The 18,987-nt window shown below is 36.8% G+C and overlaps 1 protein-coding gene across 1 annotated transcript in view; it reads left to right on the top strand.

Annotated features, from left to right (window-relative positions):
* Nucleotides 1–18,987, top strand: part of LOC150081365 (uncharacterized) — a 46,793-nt gene that overhangs the window by 22,286 nt on the left and 5,520 nt on the right. The window contains exons 3-4 of the mRNA XM_090379215.1: nucleotides 2,574–2,747; nucleotides 15,489–15,695. Of these exons, the coding sequence (XP_090235341.1) occupies nucleotides 2,574–2,747; nucleotides 15,489–15,695 (381 nt within the window). The remainder of the gene's footprint in view (nucleotides 1–2,573; nucleotides 2,748–15,488; nucleotides 15,696–18,987) is intronic.

Below are 18,987 nucleotides of genomic sequence, written 5' to 3'. Positions count from 1 at the left end.
ATAGACGTACTGTTTCTGCTGCATGCCTCTTCTACAGATACTTCCATGGGCACTGTTCTTCTGAATGGGCTTCTATAATTCCCGCTCTCTCTTTCAAAACAGTCCGAACACGTGCCGCCACCAGCCAACATTCATTTACTGTCCAACTTCAAACCCACAGAACCAACTTTTCATCTTCCTCGTTTATTCATTCAACTGCCGTTTTCTGGAACAACCTTCCTTCATACGTATTTCCAGAAAATTACAGTCTACAGAAGTTCAAGTCCAATGTCAACAAACATCTGCTTTCGTCTTCTCAACCTCCAACCCAAGAACGGTACTAAGTACTATAGGTTCTAATACCTCTCGTGTTTGGGGTTTACATATATAAATAAAAAAAAAAAATAAATAAATACTTCTGTAATGCCGATTCTTAAACTTTTTTTTGGTAATTCTTATACAACTCCTATAAATGCCTATTATACCTGTCCGAAGTTTCTAGTTTTATTCTATGGTACACAACCATACCAAATATTTTCTTGCTGCACGAGTTACACCAGGTTTACTACGTGTTTCGTTAATTTTGTTGAGCAGTGTATGAAGAACAAGCACTCCCCAACATCATTGTCGTAGGTTCAGATATACTGTATATAATAATCTATTTAAATTGTTTGGAATTTATTTAAAATTTTGGACTGTTCCGTATAACTTCTACCATCGAAAAAAAAAAATAAATAAACTATTCGCATTTTTAACCAGGATGTAGTCAAGGCATGGCACAAAACAACGTCCCTACCCAAATACGGCGCACACTGTCTCTAAAAGGGTTAGAACCGGTTACTTAAAAACCGTGCTAGACAATCGTCCTGGCTTCCCCATTCATTCTTTTTTTGAGTTGTTTTACACGTTCGAGGAAACTTAAGTCATCAGATCTTAAGGAACAAATTCAAAAACTTAAATCAAAACCTTATGACAAAATTCATTTTAACGTGTCTGGATAACACACAAAGACCGGATATTTCAGTGTCACTTGGTCCTAAATATCAGAAACGTTTTTGCTTTCCATTAATTTTTATTAAATAATTATTATATAATATAATTAAAACTATTAATTAAAGAACAAATAAAATAATAATAGTTTAAAAAATATATTAAATTATTTATTATCCAAACTTTGTACATTTTATGCAAAAGCCACAGACTTTTATAATATATAATATTGAGTTAAATAATAATATTTATACATATTGCATTTCATAAACAGAATTAACATTGCCAGAGGGCGCTCATTTCTACAAAGTTTCCTGTGATTATCCCAAGCGATCAGATTGTCTGTTTAAAACGTTTTTTAAATAGCGAGTTCTTAAAACTTATTTTTACATTGGTTAATTTAACTCAATATATTGTTAAATAATAATAATTATATTATTATATAATATATATGCATAAATATTAAATAATAATATATACATATTTTATAAAGGGAATTAACGTTTCTAGAGGGCGCTCCTATCTACAGAGCTTTACGTATTCGTGTGATTATCCCAACCGTTCAGACTCGCTATTTAAAACCTTTTTTTTTATTAATCTGATCTTTAACTCGTTTTGCAACTCTCAAATCTGGTTTGAAATTTCGCAGCGAGTAAACAAATGTCTATTTAAAACATCTTATCTAGAAACAGCTTACATAAAACATCTTTCTGTTCTTTGAAGTAAGTGCAATGGGATCTGACCGAGTCAGAAGAAACACTATACTTGTCCAAGTGGCTAACCGATACAAAACAGGAAATTGTAGTGAGAGAGCCGCCATTATAGACATATCATTAGTCTAAGCAGGGCTACCACTAAGCACGCCACATATCCCCTTCTAACAGCCACACAAAGAACCCTTACACGGAAAACAAACGCCCTCGATAGACTAAAACATGCGTTCTCTTAAGAAATAGCAATTTTAGCTACCACTAAGAGAAAATAGGGTGAGAGAAATATGCACAACATAAAGCAGCCAAGGGGAAGGCTACGCCATGTAAGCTACAGTATCCGAATTAATTATCAAACTTGGTGAGATAATAATCACCAGCAGCTTATTTTTGGAAGTGTCCTTGTAAGTTCAAATGCACTAGCGGTCTCGGTTCGTTAAGAATGGCTGTTATGCTCGCTTGGCATCAGAGACTCCATAAACTAGTGACTCAGTCCTGTAACAGATGTTCATGGTGACCTCTGCCTTTCGTCGCAGCTTCATCGCTGTTTGTCATACGGTTCCCCTCCCCCCTTCCTTCATTACTAATAATGTGTCGCGTTAGTTTCTAGCGTCAAGTGTGGCAAGTTATCTCACCAGTGGCTGTGTTGGCTCTGAAGTATGCGCCAATGGATTGCTAAGCATTTATAAACACCTCGTGGACTGTAGCTGGGGGGGGGAGCTCTAGGTACGAGATTAAAAATCGTATAATTTGCTGGAAAGATATTGATTTGTTTTCGAATCTCGACACTAGAGGGTGTTCTAAATTGTTTAAGTTGCATTTAATTTTTGAGATTTTCTAATATCGTTCTTATTCCTATGAAACTTGAAAAAATAAAAACTGTCTTAACTGCAGGTCAACAGCAACACTTACGTGCATTCGCTTCGGCATTTGGTCAAAGGTCACCTTTTCTTGACCCTCGCCTAACTGACCCACTACGCGAATGGGAGCATTTGAGGAGGAAAACAGCAGAACAATGGGCCTTGGATTTACCTCGAAGGATGCAAGCGCCACCTGGTTCTACAGCAGGTACTTTTTATGTTGTAATTCATTTAATAAAAACGAAAAAATCAATTATAAATGAATAACGTATTTACAAAAAATTTGTAAGCTTTTAAAACTATCCCTACAAAAAGTTATAACTATTATCTTAGAAAAGCAAAAAGGCGTCTTAATAAATTTATAACTACGGATTAATAATTTTTAAAATTTTGCTCAATTTTTAATTAACAAATATTATGGATATTTTGTATACAAATTATCACATTCTAATTCAATTCGTACTTCACTGAAAAAGATAAAATTTTTAATGAAATAATTCCTAATTAAAATTACGCAAATGCACCAAATACGCATAATTCATTAAAAATAAATTTAAATCATTACAAAACTGCTTAACTCTCTTCTCTTGATTACTATAACTTACTTTTTTTTAAATTACATACTTGATCTGAAAAAAAAAATTATTACTTCGTAATTTTATACGTATTAAAATTATTTATATTAAAAATTATAAAAAAGCAATATATACAATTGCTTTTAAAAAATTATTTTATAACTTGTCTGGTGGAAGAAATTTCGATGAAAGAAGAACGTCTGGAAAAATTTTACACCCTCCAAACGATATCAACCCCTTAATAAAAAAAAGTAGCCCTTTTATTATAAATATAATTTCATGGTGTCTTCAAAAGTCACAAAAAATATTTCGATTTTAGGATATAGTGGAAAAATTTTAGAAATAGCTTATAGATTATTTAATCTCCTCAAAGTTTTTAAACATTTCAAAATATATATTTAATTTGGGCCAAATTATTATTTAAAGCCCAAAACCGGCCAAAATCAAACTCATTTCGTCTTTGTTTTTTGTTCGTCTGGTATTTCCTCTGTCCTTCACATTTTAACATATAGGATTTTCGAAGAAACATTGCTCCCTTTTTTTCTTGCCACTATTTGTAATAAAATGATGCAATTTTAATGACATTTAACATGTATGGAATGAAGTCGATCTTCCTGACGAAAATCAGATATCTGTTACTCAATAATTCCTTTAAAATATCGTTAGCTATTTCCTGCTGTTGAATCACAGCCACAGACTCATTTGCATTGAGCGCCCTCTATTTTTATTTATTCTTTGAAAGTATCTCTGACACGATGAAGAACATCTGCCAGCAGATTTTCATGACCAAACGACAGTAGCTGTTCAGCTCGCCGGCCATCTGCTCGGGCATGGTCACTTTCACCAAACGTCGGTTGGCCTGCGTGAGTACTTGCAGAAGTTATCACCCAACAATTAGAACGCAATTTGTTATGGAAACATGCTGTTTCCTGCAATCATCAGTGTTCCACACGCGATTTGTCGGAAGCACTCCACAGCCTTTGTTCATCCGCTTTCAAACCATATTAGGTGACCGCGTTCCAAGAACTGTGAACGATAAATAAGCGGACAACCATAAGGGGGTTTCCATCACACCGACCACTTTATAAGCACTGCGCATGCGTTACGTTTTAAATAGCATTGTGTAACCTCATCCAACCAACAATTGGAATTAAGCGGAAACTTGCGCCGTAAGGCAACTTAGGAGTGGCAAGGTGAGTATGCGGCCTTCAAAAGACAAAGTTATGATTCCCCCCCCCCTCCCTTCCACCACCGGAAATTTCATACCCGGAATTACTACGTCCGTCCCCCTCCCCCATTTTTTAATGACCGGTGTTATTTGATAATGGCGAGTTAATGGAACTGTGGAATTCTATACATGTTGGTTTTCGAAGCATGTTTTAGGTTCGTGAAGCATCATGGGATACTGTAAAAATAATTCGAATTATTTATCATGTAAATTTCATTAAATGAAATTTACACGAGCTTATGAATAGAATGTAAATTTCATTAAATGAAATTTACATTCTATTCATAAGCTCGAGCGTTGTGAAATGTACATGGAATTCAAACGTGTCGCGTGCTCATTGTTACGTGATGCGCGAAATGACCATATTTTACTGAATTCGTTAAAAAAAATAATCTATAAACCTACTGTGAAATGCAAAAATAATAGAAAAAACAACGAATGCGCGTATTTCTACAAATATTTTGGCGTAAGTAGAACACAATTAGTTCCACCAGTATACCGGTTAAAATGATTCGCTACCACAGTACTTAGATGGCTTCGCTATTTGTACAATTTTTAAAAAAAAAAAGTTTCTTCCTTTTTTTTAATGAAGACAAAGGAAAACAAACAAGGTCAAGGTATGATGATCACACTTCGCCGGCTTTTTTTTACTAGCAGAAGATGCACACACCGTAGCACAATGCGCAGCAAACTTTTTCGTAATTAAAGTTTAAAAAGTTTACTGCTCTTTGTCCATTAAGCATAATGGTTTTTCTATTAACTTTCTTCACTATGGTGACGGAAGTGTATTTGCAAGGATTTTAGAAGTGGAAGAGTAGCCGTTTACAGCAAAATTATATTAAAAGAAATGATGACTATTTAAAAAAGAATTCTTTCAGCTACCCTTATTTTTATTTTTTTAATTTACCTTTAGCTTAGAAGCAGTAAAGTAAAATTACTCCATTTAAATAAGTACAAAAATTTACTCACAGCAGCTCAAACTTTGCCTTCACAACTAGTTGCCTTGATATTGCATTACTTTCAAAGCAAAGAAAAAATCCAACTTTGAACATTAAATATAAATTATTGACTAATTTAATTAATTAATTAATTATTTTTTAACTTTGAAGTTAAAAACTTCGACCCTGTTTCTTAGGAGTAATAATTAGTTAAATTCATAATTTCACATTCTTTCTCGGGAAATACCAGATAGTACATATTTATTTTCCATATTTTAAATAGCCATTTTGGTTTTACCTGTGGGAATGGTAACACATTACGTGAACAATTCAGAGGTGTTTTTTGAATAATTGAAATTTAAGAAACTATATTTTTCTAAAATTAAAATACGAATTAATGTTGCAAAAACATTATAAAATATTTGATGTTATAAAATCGTGAAAGAATTATTATTACAGGATTTAGGAGTAATAATTAGTTAAATTCTCTCTCTCTCGTGAAGTACCAGATGGTACATATTTATTATCCGTATTCCTTAAATAGCCATTTTGGTTTTACCATGGGGGGGGGGAAGGAATGGTAACAGAGTATGTGAACAATTTAGGTGTTTTATGAATAACTGCAATTTTAAAAGAAAATTACTAAAAAAAACAAAACTTTTCAAAAATTAATAATACTAATTAAAGTTACAAAAATATTATAAATTTTATAATTAGTGATAATTAGTTAAATTCATAATTTAATCTCTAGGGAAGTACGTATTTTCCAAATTCCTTAAATAGCCATTTTTTTAAGTTTTTTAAATAATTAAAGTTACAAAAACATTATAGAATATTTTATATGTTTAAAACAAAAGTGAACAATAACGGGAAAAGAATCATTATTACTCTCAGATCCCCGATGTAACGCCATAAACTTCATCTCTCTGTACCGACACCCACTTTCCTTACATTGACAACCCAAATGACGTTTAATCCCACACAAAGGACGCGAGATGTACCAATTTAAATAATTCTATTGCATTCCTTTCGTCATAACACGCTTTCTTCTCGCTGTTTAAAATGCTCTCGGCAAAGGTATATATATTCCGATGTTGCTCAAGTCTTCGACTTTTAACCCGCCCACTTTCGGGGATGCAGTATAAAAAGTTAATCACCACCGAAGTCGAGAACGTCCGACAAGCTAGTTGGCCCTATCTCCCAATAGGTGATGGACGATGCTCATGAAGATGAAAGAGCGAGAGGCCTCTGACAGTTTCCTTCGTTTATCGCGTGAAGCGAGAGTCATTTTCTTCTCTCCATTCATCACTCTACTTAATTACCATCCAAATGAGAGCGACGGCCTTCCTTCGATAATGATTCCTTGGTCCTGTGGACGTGATCTATTATTGCGTCATTTTTCTTGATAGTTGGTGCATGTGAATTCCCCCCACGTGGAGACCTCGGAGAGGAAACTCAGCCCTCACCTAAGTATTACAAAGTACCGTTGTGGTAGCAGAAACACAGTGTAGTGTTCAGCTGGTCTTTGATTTGTCATCGACACACTTAACCCCGTGTTTCCAACTCACTCGGATCCAATACTCAGTGGTAAAGTCGTGCCGCTTTCGCTAACTGGCTTGATTACGAAACTAGACTTGGGACTTGAGTGAAATGCAAAGATAAGGACTGTAAATATCTACTAGATGGAGAGCTCTGAGTGGTGTGCAGGTATTTTGGATTCTCTCCTTGAATGTTACCAACGAAGTCTTCTTTTTGTGTTGTTGAGAGAGAAATAATTTTTCACCGTTAGCTCTGATTAATGAATGTACATGTGAACACTTGCTGTGATGCGCTTCTTCTGTTTGTCGACGAAGTACATGGCTTAAATCTCCCAAAATGCATTATCTGGTTAAATCACCATGGACAGCGTTATCCTTGCTGTAAAGAAAATCCTTAAAATGAAGAAACTGCCAAATATGTCGAACAGGAACTGATGACGTCTTAGCACATGCGTGACGTAACTCTTCCTATTAAAGTTGTCCAATGAAAACAGTTCCACGTTATTTCACTTTATTTATTTATCTTTATTATCGAGAGGTGTACTTTGTAAATTATAATGAACTTTATAAGAACTTTAAAAAAATTAATACTTTTAAGTGTATTAGTAGAATTTTAAATTTACCAGAAAAATGTATAATTATTTTTGAAATAAGGTAATATTTTAATAACACATACGCGTATTTTACAACATACAGTGAGTGGACATAAATCATGTGGTACCTATCTAGTAACTGGTAGGCTCACCTTACGCCCGGATAAGGGCAGTCACACGGCGAGGCATTGAGTCTACTAGTTCACCAAAGCATTCCACAGGTATTTCCATCCATGCTTGTTGCACTGTTGTCCATAATTGGATCCTTGGATCCATTTGGATCCTTGGGTGGAGGATCCAAAGCTTGAACGGACCTTTCCATAGCATCCCAAAGATGCTCCACAGGGTTCATGTCTGGTGAACGGGGAGGTCATTCCATGTTAGTAAAATGTGCGGAATGCTCTTCTAACCATGTTCTAGTCACCACGGTTCTGTGGGGTTGCGCACTATCCTGCTGGGAATTCATTGCCCTGTGGGTGCACGATGACCACGAAGGGATACTGATGGTCTGCAAGGATGGACACGTAACCTGGACCATTCAGAGATGCGTCTGGACGTACCAGAGATCCCAACTTGTGCCAGTTGAGCACGCCCCAGACCATTACTGACCATCCACCTGCTTGAACAGATTCTTGTTGACATGACGGGCACATAGCTTCGCGCGGTTTCCTCCAAATACGCACCCTCCCATCCGTTCGAAATAACTGGAAACGGGACTCATCGGACCCGTCTCAAGTCATCTAAGGTATAGTGCCAATGTTCTTTTGCCCAGTTGAGGCGTAGAGTCCTGTGTTGTAGTGTTAGCAAAGGGACACTGGTGGGTCTCGTAACCTATAACGGCTAATGATCGCCTGATGGTCTTGGTGGAGACGTTTCTGGCACATCCCTCGTTGAACTCGGCGGTGATTTGTGCACTGTCGCTCTCCGGTGGGCCGAAACAATGCGAGGCAGACGTTGAAGGCCACGTTCATCCACCACCTTTCTCCTACCACAGCTCTGTCCACAATGAGATGTTATTTCGGAAATGGCGTATTCCCGATACACTCTTGATACCATCGAACGGGGATAGCGCAATTTCTGTACCACCTCCGCGATAGAGTGACCCATGCGTTAGGCACCCACTAACATCCCTCTTTCAAAGTCAGTTAACTCACGACGTTTGTCCATACTGACATCGAATTACCGTCTACGTGAATGCAGTGTACCTACAGTATATACTTGCAAATCGGTGGGTTCGTCCACTAGCGAGAGGGGTGATAGCATCGCGTTGCCCAGGAACCGGTTATCCCATGTCTATCTCTTTCAGTGTACACACAGTCATGAATTAACCAAATATACCAACAAATAATTTTGATTATTTACTAACTATAAATACAGACTTAATGATGAAAACACGTATCTAGCAAAATACTTCATTATTTTTGTAATCACTTTACTAATGCTTTTAAACTAAAGTTTTCTGCTGGATTGGACTATTGAGTTAAGCCACGCCCTTCTTCCTCAAATGGTAGAAGTTTAGTTAAAACAATAAAAACTGTTTAATTAAATATCGAAATACGCCATTTAGACCATTTACATTTTAAATCGAGATACAGTACCACGAAAATGTTATTTTAAATTAAGCACACCCGCAAGAAAAGTGACACTTGCGACCTCCCTGTCGAACTACATTTAATGACACTTTTCCTGATTTAAATAATATCACATTTAGTACTTAAAGTGGTCTTAATCAAAAAGATGTGTATTTCTTTGAGTCGTGTCACTTTTCTTGCAGGGGTTTTCTTGAATGGGGAAATCACTTGGCAGATGGATACAACGCCATACTGACGTAGTGATGTGGTTACAACTTCCAAGGTGAAGTTAGATGAGATGGACTTTAGACAGCCAAAGCTAATAGGCTATGCCTAATTTGAGATTCATTACACCAATCTGGGAATTCCCTTATTATTTTAAACGACTTTACCGACTAGAATAATTTTACAATCGCTATAATAAAAGGAATTGTTACTACTGACATCTGGTGAGTATGGGCTTGGCAAACCCAGGGTCCTGAGCTGGATATCATCATTCTTCTCTTTCTTGGTGATTCCTTTCTATCACAGGGTAACTCGGGAATTTTTTGGGCTGGTGCACATAAGCCTCAGGCTTATTTGCACCATATGGCTAACAATAATAATACATAATGCCATAATTATTCCTGGTTTTTCATCCCAGTTTCCTTTAATATACTGCCTGTTTATAACCATGATTTTTTTCTGTTAACTTTTTTTTTTTTTTTTTTAAGTCTATTCATCCCAGTTCGTCTTTGATTAGTTGAAAACCCTTCAAATTTTATTTAAATTTCTATAAGATTTCCATGAGAATTAAAACTTGATTGCGAAAAATTAGCGGTTATCCTCACTGACCTCAGACAATTGTAACTTATTGTTAAAACTTGATCAGTAATAAGTGGTAAATGAACCTGTACCATTAAAATGACCACACAGAGAAACATATGACAAGAACATCAGTAATCCAGTCACGACAACTGCTGATTAGTAACAAGCTTGCGACCTCGACGACAGACAAAGTGGCTTCTGTTGACTCACTAATTCTATTCTATTCACAGAGAGAGAGAGAGAGAGAGAGAGAGAGAGAGAATAATAATAATAAAGCAGTATAAAAAGAAAACTACGGGAAACCTTACATGATTAGAAATAAAGTGTTCTATATTGCTATAAACAGAATAAACTGCTCATGGACGAATCGGGATACTGCCAGGGGGTTGGACATTTATTTAAACTACGACATTGAAATAGCTATGGATTATTTCTGGTTTTTCATCCCACAAAACTAGCACATCGTCCAGAAAACGCCCTTCCACTCCATAGTACACATCGAACACTTCAGTATTTACACTTGTCCAGCACTTTCCTCCTATTTGGTTCTGAACTGAGACTGTAGTGCCATTGCATACAAATAATGACCTTGTCTGGAAGTGACCCTCGTTATAAAGAAAAATTGCTGCTTTGTTTGTTGACGTGGCTTTAAAGTGTCCATCTTTCGCTAATAGAAAGAAGAGTTGGATTTCCCTCCCTGTACACAAATATACAACAGGGAAACTAAGCTGGAATATAGCCTATGGAGTTATGTTTCTATAATGCTTATAGGAGAATTGTTTGCGATTTATTGAACTGATTTATTGGTGTTTCAACTATTTTGGCCATTACTATAAATATTTCACTGTGTTAAAACAAATATCATTTATGTTTGGAATCCTAAGCTATTACAATTTATCTAAACTCTAAACCCCTCTAGTAATTATAGGCTTATAACGAGGATTAGTGTCCCAAAGGCCACTTGGGCACTGAATAAATGCACAACTTTTAATAATGAATCATTTTGTTTGATTTATGACTCGTTATCAGACAGCCCTCTACAAGTGTAGAATACATGGTAGAGATATATAGCTTATTAATGAACACCTTTTACTGCGTGGTTTCACAACGCATATCCGTACATGGCTCTTTTGAGAATCTACACCAAAAGCAAGGTTTTTAATCATTTAAACGCTATACTGATGTAGAATACTAAGTTAGGTTGGCAAGAGCATTATTCTAGCACTTGTCACGTTATGTCGCCAGCAGTTATGCGTGCTCTGAAAATATAATGCAAACGTGAAATTACAAGGGAGGGTGGAAAAAAAATAGGAAGGCTTTTCTTTGTGATATCTTTTGGTAGAGTCATCCTGGAACTTAAAAAAAATAGGAATCTTTTTGTTTTTTTGCTATATCTTTTGGTGTTCCTGCTCCAATTAAAAATAGGAAAATTTTTTCCTTCGCTATATCGTTTGGTAGAGTCCTGCTCGAATTAAAAGATTTTTTCCTTTGCTATATCTTTTGGTAGAGTCTGTTTTCACTCACTAAAATAAAATACACTGAATACTGGGCTCACATCTGGTGAGTATAGGCTTGGCACACCCAGGGTCCTGAGTTAGATATCATCATTTTTCTTTTTCTTGGTGATTCCCTTCTACTTCTGACTCTCTCTCTCAGGGTAATTCAGAATTTTTTTTTTTTTTTGGATGGTGCCGTATAAGCCTCAGGCTTCCTTGCACCGTTTATTATTATTATTATTTTATAATAATAATAAACGATGATGAAAATGGCATTTTCATCATCCAAGAAAGCAGCGCACCTAGCGGTAGCTCTGTTTATTTATGCAACGCATTTTGATACATATTTAAAATAATTGATGTACTTTGTACAGTTTGCTTCTGAATTGATTACACATTTATTTTTCTATAAAGCCTAAACTTATTAAATAAATCGGCAAGACATACTAGTATTTCACACATTGCGAAGCCATTTAAAAAATAATTTACCGCTTTATAAAACGCCATCTTTAGCGTATGACTTTTTCATAAATTTTATTTGAACAGAAAAAAAAAATTTTATTAAATAATTAAAATTATTCAAATCCACACGAAGAAAGAGGAAAAGTCATAAATAAAGAGAAACAAATTGAAGTTCGATATCCAAAATTTCTGCCTTTTCTATCAATTTTAAATTATGTTATTTTGACTTATGGGATTATCTGTCTCTCTAGACATCAAACCTTATGGTTATAGTAGGTAGGCTTTATGTTCCTGCATGAAAAAGTGAAAGGATCGCATTAAACTCGAACCTGGGTTTCAATACAAGGCCACGAGAATCAATACCACCAACGTTAGCTGCAGGACATCATTATGGACAGTTTTTACTATAATAGTCGCACCTATGTAGAATTTCCACAATTTATTATTACCATTTTTTCCCGTTGTTTTTATTACTTTTTTCACCAAAATGATAGCTTAACCAGGAACGGATTCGGGTGCAAGGTAGGCTCCCTTAAGGTGAATTGCGAGGTATGGATTATATTCCACAAGGTTAGACCCGACCCATGCTGGGACTGCTTTCGCGGACGGTAGCAGTCCTTACATCCAAGGCTGTCAACATTTAAGCTACTGGATGCAAGAAAGAAATTGTGCTTCCTCATTTAAACTTGAAAAGGTTCCCAATATTGGTTATGTAACCCTTCTTCCCCAAATTTTGTTGCCTCTGGAAACCAATGCTGGCTTCAGATAAAGCGGTGCCCTGGGAGAAGCCTATTTTCAGCACCCCCGTACCATTAGTGTCCCCCTTCCCCCCAAGAATATATACATATGTTATGCAAATTCGTTTTGAAGACAATATTATTATTAATTATTGTTAAAATTGTTGTTATAACCCGTTAAAATCACGAAAAGCTAATTAAAATTTTTGAGAAACTGAAAATTTATAGCTTGTATTGCCGACCGGGCTAGCCAGGTGGGTAAAGTGCCTGCATAGCAACCCAAAGATCGCGGGTTCGAATCCCGCCTCGGGCTTGGATCAAAGTACTGCAAAAACCTTGGGAGGTGTATTATGGCCACAGAAGCCGATGCGCCATCAACTACCAAAAAAAAGAAAAAAAGCTTGTATTATATAGATTACATTTGTCAGATTTTGCTATTAGGAGTACTTATTCGAACTTCTAAACACACTGATAGTAAAAATTTCGTTTGGAGAGTATTTATTTTTCGACCACCTTTCTTTTTCCAATTTGCATGATGAATTTCAAAAGTCCGCTAACTTATTCACAAAAATATCTTTTATGCATACCCAAACAGAATATCTCGTAAATTCAAAAACTTTATACTTAAGATACAAGTGAAAATGCATTACCAAATTTAATTCTGAGATTTTTAATAAACGTCTTAATTCTTGTGTCAAAATCGTTATCTGAAAATTCTACTGAAATGTAAAATTGAACAAAACAATAAACTCCTTTAATAGCAAAATCATGACAAGTATTAGTCAGGCAAAATAATGCAAGGGAGCATCAGCTGCACTCTTGGGTAGCACAGTTGGGATACTCGCTGTCCTCCCCTGCACCTAGTGGAAAAGATTTCAGTTCGAATTCCGTCAATGACGCGAGGAATTTTTATACGCCTTTTTTACAACGTGACTGAGTTAGTCGGTCTCAGGGGAGAGCAACATGGTTTCCCTCCTGGAAACTCGGGTATTTCGCCCAGAAAACAGCAATCGACAACAAACACACGCAATTTATGGACATATTATATAACGTGTAATATGGCCTAAGTCCTGATGCGCCTAAAACCTTACAACAAACTTTGGATCCTTGCTAGAAATTCCATGTTCTTTTTTTTTAGGTGAGGCTTTCAGACCTGAATACAATATTCCAAATGTGGTTTCACCATCGTTCTATAATGGGAAATAATAGCATCTTTCTCCCTGCTAGCCAAGCTCCTATAGAACATTAATAGCACATGCGAGCCTTGGTGGCCCTGCTTACACTGTTTTATTTTCTTTCCTGAACCATTAATTTCGTGTCTCTGAGTTTGTACGTCACCCATAGATTTATTTCTCCTAATGCATTTAAGAGGACTAAATTTCAGTTGCCATCCTTCAAGCCATATGTATAAGTGATCATTCTGAAACAGCATATCCTGAACCCAACTGTTTACCACCCTACCTTCTAACCAAATAGGTAATCTTGCACATTTGACGTGAGGCTGTAGTAACTGATTTCAAGGGGAAGAAATTGGGTTGTCCCGATAAATTATTCGCGGTTTTTCAGCCCTCATGATATGCAAATCGGCTCACGAATACACAGCTGTGCAGATATGATAACAAACTGCATAGACTCTTTTCGAATTCATTATCAAGTCTGTGGAAAGGAGTGTCCTTTCTCTTCAAAGTCTAAACGAGGGAAAGTTGTTCTTTTATTTTATCATGGAGTTAAGTGTTTTAATCAAAAGCTTCAAGTTAGTATTAGTTTCGTTTTCTGAAGGGACCATAGCGTGGTGTTACAGCGCGTATTAAGACCGTACAGCGAAGTATAATGTACTAACAATAGTTAATCTTGAATAAAATTTTGGGAACCTTTGCTTACACTGTTCACCAATCCCCTCCCCCCTTTCTTTTCTTATCGATACCCACCCAAATTAATCCGCTGACAACAGTACTCGCAGATATACGTGCATCAGTTTAGAGCGGTCACTTAGGGATAATCATAGCCTGCTGGACAACTTAATCTCCGATATTCCCTGCCCTGACTTCCCCATGACTACGTTCCTTCTGTGGCGATCACACACTCTCTCTCTTCACCAACGATAGGACGTGTGGCCAGTGCGACACATGTGTGTGTGTGTGTGTGTGCCTCAGTAATTCTCTCTTGGTTGTTGCATTTCGCCAGAGCTGGCGAGTGAAATGTAGTTGTTGCATGTTCCTCTCCCATCAGCCAGAATCAATTAGGGATCCGGCCTCGCTGAAGTGGCGTGACCTCGCGAATGACATCCGTCATGCAATCGGAAAGCCTGTCGATGTAGTGGGCGGGTGTTGCGCTGGTGACTAGGCCACCATGTTCTAAGGCCTCCTCTTCTCTCTCTCTCTCTCTCTCTCTCTCTCTCTCTAGTATCCGCTGCTGCGTGCTAAGTGCTTGTTAGCGTTGCTAAGTACAGGGTACAGTGACCGTGGTGGTATTAGCGGCACACGCAGTTATTAGTGGTGCAGGGAAGGAGGGACGGACGCACTTATGGTCATTGTCGTTTAATAGTGCTGTTTCCGAGGACTGTGCACAGCTCTAATTATCAGAGTTGGATAACTGGTCGAGACTTGAACGATAAAAGCAACTTTTAACTAGTGCAATGCCAACGTGGATAACACACTGAAATCTTTTGCGTTTTTCTGTTAGTTTTCGTTCGTTTTTTACCCTTTTGCGTTTACTCTTCACATTTTACGACTAACTTTGTACATTAAAATTGTAATTTCGTTATATGACTTTTAGAAACTGCGAAGTACTAGTTAGGCCTAATTTAATACGTGCTGTAGTAATCGCGCATGCGTCAAATGCAAAAATATTTCACTGAGGAAATGTTAGCCCAGAAATTACTGATTTTAAAAGCTTTTAGGTATCACCATAAATACATATGATGTCCTATTGGCAGTTTTGAACTTACAATAATTTGTACATTATTTTACATTTTTTTAAAGCATTTTTTTCTTCTCAATTTCAGATCTGACTCAGGCTTTCGGTTTATCCCCACCAGACCCAGCTTGGGCACCCTATAATAGTCACTTCTCACCCTATCTTCCAACAAGCACAGCAAATTTTCAAAGTTCAAGTTTCTCACCTGGTGTCAGTCACGCACTAGAAGGATCCCTGAACAGTGCCACAATATCTGCTCATGAAACAAGCATCAATTCATCCTCCATCCCAACAGGTAAGACCATAAATTATAATACGTTTTTGTTTTGTTAAGAGATGTATTTAATATAATCATAGGCAGTGGGACACTTTGGAGGATTCGTGATTATATTTAAATTAATTTTAAGTTATTTAAATATAATAAATTTTAAAATTTATTATATTTAAAATTAATAATGAATATTATTAAAACCAGATCATGCATCATTTTTATATTATTAATCAATTAATATTTTTAGTACTAATATCCTTATTATAGTTGCCACCAGATGGAGCCATCACTCTGTACTGAAATAGTAAGGAAATGTTTTTGTGCCTCTACTGATTTTTAACATTCAGAATTGAAATTTTTGTGCAGTAGAAGCATTAACCTCTCTAAAGTTTATGTTGACTTGAACTTGGTTTGTAAAAATGAAAATTATTAGACATGATAAGTGAAATTTAAAATTCTACACCACTAGGGGGATTAATGTATTGGTATGTTCTACTAATAAATTTATGTATTTGCAAAAGGTAAAAAATATATCTGTTATAAATGTAAAAATTTAATTTTTCTTTCCTAGTCTTCTTGGGAATAATTTATTTTGCATGTAATCTTTATATATATATATATTACACTGGTGTGCAAAACTTAAGGACCAACACTATTTCTAAAGGTTACGACCACAAAATCAAAAGAAACAGCCTGTGGCGATTTGCATAATTGTAGCCATTCAGCAGAACGCTGGTACACATGTAAAAATTTGAATCGTGATGAGAGAGCTCACATAAACAGATAAAAGCAGCAGTTCAGCAGTATATGTGCAAATTACCGAATGGTGAGCACGATTGTTACAGATGTTCAATTGGTTTCATACAGTGTTACAGACAATGAAATGGCAACATCTGGATGACTTTATCCTGAAGTTGAATAATTGGGAAGCTCGAGGAAGGTCAAAGTGTGAGGAGTGTGGCTGCAGAGTTCGGTATCACCCATAGCATCATCTCATATGCGTGGTCGGCCTTCAGAATGACAAGTACAGCTGTTCGAAGGACCAGTGGTGGTCGTCCATGAAAAATAACACCCAGTGATGACTGCTATATACTCCTACAGGCCAAGAGGGACCAACATCAGACAGTGGGATCCATTGCAAACCAGCTGCATAGGAACACAGGATATCGCAGTTTACTGTGGCCAGGCAACTCCACAAAGGTGAACTATTTGTCCGACAGCCAGTACGCTGTGTCCTTTTAAAACCTGCCCATCGGAGACACTGTTTACAGTGGTGCATCGAACACAAGGACTGGACAGCAGTGCAATGGGGTAAAGTACTCTTTACTGATGACAGTAGGTTCAGTTTCAGCAGCAATTCTGGACATCAGCTGATCTGGCAAAAGGTTGGCACACAGTATCACCCCACAAACATCACTGAAAGGAATCGATATGGCAGTCAAGGTGTTCTCATCTTTAAAAAAGATGAGAACACCTCGGCCGCCATATCAATCGAATTTAAAATTGTAGAGGGCTAGATTGTTTTGAATTTGCACTGCATTAACAAAGGCTACAAGGCATCTACATCTTAATGCCTGTAAACTGCACATATTTCATGTTTTTGGGCTGCCCATCCACACTGGGTTTAAAAGGCTTGAGTTCATATTGTGTCAATGACAAGAGGAATTTTTATGGGCATTTCTCACCTTGCTGAATTAGATTAGTAGGTTGTAAGTGAGGGCTGTATGCTTTTTTTCTCTCCTAGAATGTCAGGTTTTTCATCCAGCAAACAATGACCAAAGAATGCATGCAATTACACATGCCCTTGTGGGTAGCACAGTTGGTATAATCACCGTCTTCCCCACACTGGGTGGAAAAGACCTGAGCTCAATCCCATTAATGATACATGGAATTTTTATAGGTCTTTTTCTTTGTTACTGAGTTAGTCAGTGTCAGGCAAGGGTAGCATGGTTTTTTTCTCCTAGAAACTCAAGTTTTTTGTCTAGCAAACAAGAAATCAACCATAGGACACACAATTTACAGATATAATATACAGTATATGGCACGAGATGGCTTAAGCTGCTATGCCTAAAAACTCAACAACAACAGATTTTTATTATTATTATTATTATATATGGTGTAAGGAAGCCTGAGGCTTATGCTGCACCAGCCAAAAAAATTTCTGAGTTACTCCAAGAGAGAGAGAGAGAGAGAGAGAAGAATGATGACATACAGCTCAGGACCCTGGGTGTGCCAAGCCCATACGCATCAGATGTGAGCCCCTACACAAACTGATGCAGTATAGCCTTAATTGCTTTGGCATTAGGCTAACCTAAACCACCATGCAACCCTTTCTAATGGCTGACTGAATTCATCATATTGTGTCAAAGCCAATAAAAATTCCTTCCATCTCGGCAGGATTTGAGTTTAGGCCTTTTCTGCACAGTGTGGAAGGCTGTCAGTTATGACTGGCACGCTTAGCTACAGGTTACTGTGGCCATGGTTGATGAACCCTCTCGTTGGTCAGTTGCTAAAAAAACAGCAGTATTTCAGCATGTACCAATGTTGTGTTGTTGGGTTTTAGGAGCATCAATGACTAAGGCCATGTTGCTCTGTGTAAATTGTCTGTAAATTGCGTTTGCTCTGAGGTATATTTTGTTTGCTGACTGAAAAACCCAAGTTTTCGGGGGAAAATACCATGCTACCCTTATCTGAGACTGACTAACTTAGCCACATTGTCAAAAAGACCCATAACAATTCTTCCCATCTTTGACGGGATTTGAACTCAGGCCTTTTCCACCTGTTGTGGGGAGTATGGCGATCCTACCAACTGTGCAAAACATGAGGGCCCATGTACCAATGAGATGTTTAATGAAACACATATTTATGTTAGTACAGGTAGTTATTTTAAGGTATACAATTTTATTGTATACTCTGATTGGTAGTCATTTTACCAGTCATGATACCACTGCACAATTCAGTTAGTTTGCTCCATATAGAAATGATGCTAATGCACTAATTTAGTTTTATTGACACTACAAAAATTTTTCTTGTAACACGCTCCATAATCAAATGGATATAACACAGACATTCAGTCTTTATCAGAAGTTTCGCTCAGTTTTCACTGCAGAATAACCACCAAGGAAACTAAAACTATGATGTGTTATTTCTGTAAATTGCTTGTATTTTGTGGTTGCTTTTGGGATTAGATTTAAGGGTGAGTGAGTTGAACTACTTCCTGTGATATCAACATAGCAAAGTGTTGTTTAAGGGTAACTCTCAGCTATGGTGCCAATTAGGAATGACTCTCACCTGGAATCATTCAGTTTTGGTGTGT

This window comes from Mastigoproctus giganteus, chromosome 8 (genome assembly GCF_048544385.1).
Source record: "Mastigoproctus giganteus isolate SK-2022 chromosome 8, ASM4854438v1, whole genome shotgun sequence".
In the NCBI taxonomy this organism is placed as follows: Eukaryota; Metazoa; Arthropoda; class Arachnida; order Uropygi; family Thelyphonidae; genus Mastigoproctus; species Mastigoproctus giganteus.
Note: the sequence above shows the minus strand (reverse complement) of the source record. Positions and strands in the feature narration are given on the sequence as shown.